This window comes from Clavelina lepadiformis, chromosome 6, assembly GCF_947623445.1.
Source record: "Clavelina lepadiformis chromosome 6, kaClaLepa1.1, whole genome shotgun sequence".
Taxonomy (NCBI): Eukaryota; Metazoa; Chordata; class Ascidiacea; order Aplousobranchia; family Clavelinidae; genus Clavelina; species Clavelina lepadiformis.
Genome location: NC_135245.1, coordinates 13812288 through 13820421, shown reverse-complemented (window position 1 = coordinate 13820421; position 8134 = coordinate 13812288). Strand labels below are relative to the sequence as shown.

Genomic DNA, 8134 nt, shown 5'->3' with positions numbered 1-8134 from the left:
CTATATTTTATATTTGTATCATAAAGTGTTCGATTTCGCATGGCGGCCGGCCCGCCCACATATTAATAAGATATCACAAGAATACGCACGAGAATTACTAAGTACGAGATTGTCTGTACAGTAGACTAGACTAGTCATTATAGATACAAAGAGTAAGGAATTGAAGGCAAAATTTTATAGCAAGGGGCATGTCGCTGCCTGACTTTTACACAAAGTAGCTTCTTGAAAGTAGTCTTTATCCCAGCTTGACCGACAGCGCAAAATAAATGGCTTCGATGTGGCCAACCCCGCACACACATTTGCAATCGTTAATTACTAGAAAACTATGCGTCGTAGACTGATGAGATTTTTACAGGTTAGTAGAAACATCATCTGGCTTCCTGTATACATCATAATTGTAAAACTAAAGAAAGTGAATTTAGTGTAAATTAGGTATTTCTAAAAGTGACACATTTCTAGAAATTCTTCTTGTTACGCCGCGCCCCCGCTGTGAGAAGAGAACGAAAGAGAATAGTTAGTCAAGTTATTGGTGCGTAAATGAGTAATACGCTTCAATGCGGAAACAGAGCAAAATTATATAAATATCACAATATCTCAAAAATTACAAAATCCAACTTTATCAAACAAACATGGGCAGATAGCTTAACATTTTTTATGAAAAGTCACCAAATTTCAATTTTCTACAGCAAACAATGCAACTGTACGCCACGTTTTGCTATGACTGTGTGCGGGAGAAGCAACAGTCGATTCGATCAACTGTCGCTTTGATCAGCTGTCGGTTCGATAAAGTGTCGTTCGATCAACTGTCGTTTCGATCAGGTGTCGTTTCGATCAGCTGTCGTTCGATTAAGTGTCTTTCGATAAACTGTCGTTTGATTAAGTGTCGTTCGATAAAGTGTCTTTCGATCAGGTGTCGCGTCACGGTTTTTTAAGGTGTTTAGAGGAACCAAAACGGTCTCTCAAATTTTTTCAATGGCATCTTAAAAGACTTAAAATATGATTCTACTAACGATATTAACAGTATTTCGATATTTTAGTTTTTCAAACTTTCTTACTGGTCACTAGAGTCAAACCTTAAAAAAAAACACTGTCCACGACAGTGTGTCGAAGACAAACATGTGTCGAAGCACAGGCATAACTCGATGTGGAGAGACGTCTTTAACGAGCGTTTGTGTGCCTCCATATGTAAACAAAGACTAAATCAAAATATGAACTGTGAAAAAATAGAAAAATAAAGACTTTTAGTCCTGCCGTTATTTAGCAGACAAGATGAGCAACACTACAAGGGAAAGACGAGATAATAAATGAGAATCAGAAGATAATAGTTGATGGTGACTCGTAAAACTCAAGTACAGATTTAAACAAAGTGGATTTTTCCAAACAGGACAAAAACTTGAAAACAATTAATGACATAGACAAATAGTAAGCTAGAAAATATATAAACAAGCATAAAAAAATTTAGTATATTTTGTGGTAAAAATGATGGCAAAATTTCCAACAGAGTTTGTCAATGGTATTGTATACGGTAATATGGTGTCATAATCTTTATTCACGGACTGAGGAAAGTCACTGCACGACTTAAACCCGGCAACGACTCCTCATCGTTCAAACCCTGTTTACAATGTGCAACTTCCGACTGTCACACATTTTTTTTGTTTTTTATTGTATTGCCCCTAATTTGAAATTGTTCGTCAGGACCACTGAACAGAAGTAAGCCTCGTTCATTCCTTGTCCATGGGTTTTACAAAGGTAATACCACTGGATATCGCCAACATATCCTGCTCGTTAATTTTGCCTGAGCATGTGTTTTATTGTGATGTACCGTAACTACAACGGTTGGCATCGTAACTTTTGCAATAAACAAGACAATACAAAAAACACGAGTCTTGTTAATGTAAACCCTGCCCTCTAACCAATCGGCTACCACACAGACAAACCAGATAATTCCAAGCGAGAAAATAAAAAGTCAGAAGTCGCCAGAACAAAAATTGATCCATAGGAATATTCTAAAACAATAAACCAGTAGGAGAAAAATGTTGGGAAAATTGAGTAATTCTAAGCCAAAGCAGCAGAGCCAGAGTATAGCAGATGCAACTATTTTAACTGGGGACCTTTGAAGCAGTGTTTTTGCTGGGAAACTATGAAATTGATTAATTTCATTACATGAAATTTCAGGGCACTGTAAAATACCGAAAAAGTGTTAACATATAAAATGCAAACTATAGTTTGCTGTCACTTTAAGAAACGTTTGACTAACCATCTTTTTACACAGACGGGTCAAGTCCTGACTTAAAAAAAGCGATGTTATTCCACTTCTTTCAGAAATACTGTATTTCATTGCGTAAATTGCGACCCGACAGAGAAAAGTAGCTTTGTGAAATTTCCCGTACGTTTAAATATGAAAATTCAATTCGAGGCGTTTATAAGCATTGTTTTTGGGTAAAGTCACGAAATCTTTGGACTCCTCTCCTCGACGCAATCCTTAGCGTGTGTTACACAATACAGTAAGAATAAAATAAAACGCCAATCTTTGTGTATTCTTATGAGGCATATTCACTCATATACGTGTGGTTTATTCAAGGACTAAGGAGGCACGTAAACAGTTACAAAATTGGGCCCCGTAGTATGTAACACCGGCCCTGGTTACGCTCATTTCTTCGAGTATCCTTTGCTGACATTCATGGCCGCTTTTAACGAAATAACTGCCAATAATTGAGCAATTTTTTTCTTTTGTCTTTTTGTCACGTCTGTATTAATGCACCATAAAAACAGCGTTTTTTTGCCTTTCCAATTTATTTTCGTTGTCGATTTATTTCCAAACAATTAAAACTGAAACTGAGTCGTTTCAAGTTCGCACAAACTGTTCAGATTCAAGCTGCAAACTTAACCGATATCTTACTGCATTAAAATCGTTCATTTTTTGAAACAGTTCTTAAAATAATGTGGCACTTGATCGGAAATCATTTGAATTGACTTCACATAAATGTAAAATCCTACACGTTATATAGGATAACTTCTCCCAATCAAATGTTAAGGCTTGTAGTCTTTATGTACTGCAAAATGAGTTTAAATGCAGGATAAACCAGAACACAAACTAAAGGACCTCATCTCGCCTACATGGTCGCCAACAGACGCTTAGTTATTGCGCTGTTGGAATACAATCGATAAAAACATAAAAAGTCGTATTTCTTGTACATTACATCTTAACTTTTGTGTAATGCAGTGGTTCCCAAACTTTTTCAGCTTGTGGCACACTAGAAAAATTAGAAAACGCTCGCGGCACACTTACAAGAGAAGAAATGTTGCTTTAAAAAATTACCCTATACTCTATCGACAATGCCATACTTGGTTTCATCGTCACATGTGCTTATTTCTCAGCTATTGAAGCAGCTAGAAAGCTTTTAAGTCGCATATGCTTGTCTGCATGCCTTATTTTAAATATTTATACAGTTTTTTTCCAAAATTCCAAAAAGATTCGCGGCACACCTGAGAATCTGTGGCGGCACACAGTTTGGGAATCACTGGTGTAATGGCTACATGCTTCCTTTATGGTGGCGTGACAATCAATGTGATTTGTAAATAAATAGGCCCCATGAAAAGTCATAGGCCCGACCCTTTTCAACTCTGTTTACGTCCAGTGTTTTTTTGGGGACCAAAAACAAAGTTTTAAATTTCACTAACGGTTCCTTAAAGTTTATACTTCTGCCACAACATGAAAAAAATTGCAGTTATAGTATTTAAAAGTCGCGGTCTTTTAAAGTTTCTTACCGGTCGCTTAAGCCAAATCTTAAAAAACCTGCTCACGGTCTCTCGTAATATTCTCTGCAAATGTTTTTACTTTTATCTCTAACATTGTAATCCTTTTTGTGGAATAAAATGTCTGAGAATTCAGCTATAGGATGCTATGTTAGTGTATTTGAATTATCTAAAGCCAAAGGCGTTAATTGTCCCTTAAAATTCCTTTTGTCTAAAAACTTTTGACTCCTTAACAAGCACAACATTCACAAAAGCCCAATTCTTATATTCCAAAAATATAGTCGTACTAATTAGTAATTACATGTTACAAGAAATCATGCATGTAGGCTACAATTTCCAAAACATACTGTTTAGAAGCGACATTTTATAAGAGCACTATTAGGCCAAAACCATTTGTTTTTATCGCCGTATGCTACAGCCAATCAGATTAGGCCGCCTGTTAAACGTCACATAAATGTTTCATTTTTATTTCTTTTTTAACCACTAACAATCTGACAACACTATTACGTCAGTGAGAAATTTCCAACAGGAAGACATACAAAATTCGTAACATTTTAAGTGTACTACAAACACTTCCCAAAACCACATATATTGTCTGAAATTCAGCAAACTATATAACTTTTCAGGAGTTATCGGATATATAACAACGTAAAACTATATATAGATGTTTAAATGACACGAATCTAGCCAAACAAAATACAACTTTCTTAATAACATGAACAATTTGTAATTTAATACGTCATTACAAATGGCACATTGGCAAACAATTTTATAGCATTTGAGTTACAGTGAAAATTAAAAAATCTGACTAAGTTTCACAACCTTCGCCTTCCATCTACATATTGCTGTGTAGCTGTAACATCATATTACTGATTAATTAATTATTTAAGAGAAGCTTGATTTCAGGAATTTGTATTCTTGAATGATTTCAAAATAACAACATCAGACAATAGTGTGGAACATCTTAACAAATTCAATCTTTCAGTATTTTATTTCATAGTTGCAATTCCACAGATTTGATCAAAAACCTGTTTAATAAATTTTTAGGTTCACTTGATTTTATATTTTACGACATTGCCGGCAAGTGAGGCAACTGTTTAAATGTCCGGAATGACATCTAATCTTAGAAGCCAATTAATGTTCCAGCATCCAAATGATAACAATGGTTCATAGGTTGTGGTAAAGCGTATGACTATTTGCACACAAAAAATTACAAAACTTACATTTGGATATAGGTAATTTACAAATTATGGCAGTAATCATCACCAATAAATTGGTATTTTTAGTACAATAAAACATTGCTGTTATAGGTGATGTGATCCAGAAGAACTGAAATTTATGATTCCACGCCCATTCAACTTGCCATCTTTTATCAGGTTTAAAGCATCTGTAATTTCTTCGAGTTGGAAGTATTTCATGGGGGGTGGGATTAACTGCAAATGCAAAATAACAAATTTAATTAACATGTTAAACTACTAAATGAAAAAAATTTTTTTACTAAGATAGAGGACATATAATATCAGGTAAAATACTAAAATTAGCACTATGTAAAGATTTGTAGGAAAAAAGAATTACATAAATGTAATTATTTGTAGGCATATTTCTGTAATGCCAAATTAAAAACTTCACAAATAACAGCATCAATTTTTTGGTTTCGATAAAATGTTTTGTAAAATCATACTACTGTAGGATACTACCTTAAACGTTCAGCAGCAAGGAATGTGCCTTTGCAAAGAAAAGGTTTAATAATAATCGTTGCTTCAACAATAATGCAACTGAACATTGAGGGCATAACTTTAAGCAAACTGAATGTTACTGAGCATCTCGCCCACAAACATTGGGCCCTTGTCTCATGTCACGTTGCCTCCATAAAAAAAATGGCGGGCCTGGTGGATTGAAGCTGGGACTGCTTCTCTACACACAGCAGCTCTGGCCTTAGTTAACACCACTACTGAGTGCTGCATGCACGATGTAGCAGTATAATAGTACAGGCCAACACCAAATGGAAACTGTTCTAAACGGTGATTTGGTACTGAGACTATATGTCACCTTTGTCAGTTAGTTAGTCGAAATAAAAAAATGAAGGACCAAGGTTTACTTCTGCTGTAACATGCTAGTAAGAAAATATTCATTTTCCAACCTTGCTAAATTATTGCAAAATCTACAATGAGTTAATTAATTATATTATTGCATTACCAGAATGAAGTGAAATTCACTATAGACATCTCATACGTAATTGATTTGGCAAAACGGAAATCATTATTTCTGGTTTGCAGAGCATACTTAAATTCTTCTTCTAAATCATTACCACTAATAAACAGAAAATATGAGACAAATAGAATATGTAAAACATAGATAGACGGAAGTTTTCCATGAGCTACTAGTCTAGTGTACAGTCTTGCATCGAAAAATCAAGTTGAGCAAAATCTTTTGATAGGTTGACGGCCACCTTGAAATACGAATAATGTTTATGGGAATCTTAATCGGAGTTTAACAGCTAACTTTGGCAAATAAACTCTTTTAGTATTAACCTCTGATTAACAATTATTTGACTTTCTGCTGCGAACAATTTGCTTTTGACCCATTACCTTCTCTTTAGCTACCAAGTTGATCATGTCTTTCATGGTTTGCAGTGTCCCCACAATAACACCTTGAACAGTTTTTGCTCCAAAAATCATACCTGGCAATGAATAGTTAGCTTGTCCACCAAATAATCCTACCATCACAAGCTTTCCTTCCTAAAGACCACCAAATTAGTAAAAAATAATTATAAACCCAAAAATTTTTAAACAGCAATACTCGTGCTTGTTTGTATGACAAAAACTTGTAACACTTATTTCAACAGCAGACATCATGCAAGTTACATATACAACTGAGATGTACATATATTATAAAAGAACAGTCATTAAGATAATTAACTGAAAGTGGTTACACAGCTCACCATTCCTAAACAACGAAATGCTCGATTAGACGTTTTGCTTGTGTTGACGAAATCAATTATGGCATCATAACCACCAATTTTCATGGCTTGTGCAATGGCTTCATTGTCTGTCAACGATGAGGGCCAGCACAATGTTAAATGACAACCATGATCTCTTGCTATTTGCAGTTTCTCTTCCTATTTTCAAAACAACTTAAAACAAACATACAAACAGTGCACATCTGTAAAAGTTACTTTACTGAACATTGGTCACAAAATAATCAGACTTTGAAAAAGAAATATAAATATATTAAAATTATTATCAACCAGTTTATTAAACTTTTCTTACATTAATGTCAGCCACAGTAATTGTGGTTGATTTTGGTAAGATATGTTTAGCCATTTGTATGCTCCATAATCCAAGGCCTCCAGCACCAATAATGAGAACGTTTGCTTTTCCTAGATATAAAGAGTTTAAAAAAGACAAATTCTCCGTACAATATCCTGTTGGAAAGTGCTGAGAATTTAAAAAACGCTGTTATTACTATGTCTTCTGTTAAATATAAAAATCTTAGATTTTTTAAACGTTGAATGCACATATTTACCATTGCGTGCTGTTGCTTTTTCTATAGTTAGTTTTGTTTTGATAACAGCATTATATGTTGTAAGGCATGAACACGATAACATACATGCTACATCTAGAGGTATAGATTTAGGAATTTTTATGGCAAATTTTCTCTCTGGAATAACAACAAAACTGGCATATCTGAAAAAACGAACATGCAATTTTGTGAGTGTCAAATAGATGTAAATTTATCGGCATTTGCTTCAATATCTACAAAAAATCCAAAATATTTTAAAATCTATAAGCTAAGTCAAATATATTTTTCTATAATTATGGGGAATTTAATTATTTTCATAAAAGGTCACATGATAACAACAAGGTTCGACCACATAACGTTGTTGCTCAATACACAAAAGCCAAAACATAATAGGTAACCATCAAAAGCTAATGAATGCATTTCAAAACATCAAAGTCAACCTAGGAAAGACAATTGACATCATTTGAAATTTATCAAAAAGGTCACATGATATCGAAATGATAATAATCATTGTAAAATATCAAGTATAAGTCACATGCTTCAGCAGAATTTAAGACATTTAGTTAAGTGTATGGTGAATATGCATGGGATGACCAAAATAGAGTCCAACTCTTTAAGGTCAAGTAACTGTCCTATCATACTTTCAGTTATAATTACCTGAAGCAACGTTTCAAACAAATCAATTCATGAATAGAAAACATTATCATTGTTGAATATTACACAAATAGCTGATGTTTGTTGTACTAATCTTGCCACTGGATAAGTCAATATTTCACCTGATTTTTCGGTCTATTTACTATATTTTTTTTGCGGTAGCTCGAGTGAAAATGCATTTTTCAAGATGTCATTTAAATCT

The 8134-nt window shown here is 34.1% G+C and overlaps 1 protein-coding gene across 6 annotated transcripts in view; it reads right to left on the bottom strand.

Annotated features, from left to right (window-relative positions):
• Positions 1-4000: 4000 nt before the first annotated feature.
• LOC143463297 (alcohol dehydrogenase-like) overlaps positions 4001-8134 on the bottom strand; it is a 16508-nt gene continuing 12374 nt past the window's right edge. For 5 of the 6 annotated variants that reach the window (XM_076961752.1, XM_076961755.1, XM_076961751.1 and 2 more), the window contains 5 exons: positions 7282-7442; positions 7026-7135; positions 6698-6874; positions 6345-6494; positions 4001-5189 (listed from right to left, as the gene is read on the bottom strand). In XM_076961752.1, coding sequence (XP_076817867.1) covers positions 5061-5189; positions 6345-6494; positions 6698-6874; positions 7026-7135; positions 7282-7442 — 727 coding nt within the window. In that variant the 3' untranslated portion in view covers positions 4001-5060. The remainder of the gene's footprint in view (positions 5190-6344; positions 6495-6697; positions 6875-7025; positions 7136-7281; positions 7443-8134) is intronic. The other variant, XR_013118284.1, reaches the window with a different exon arrangement.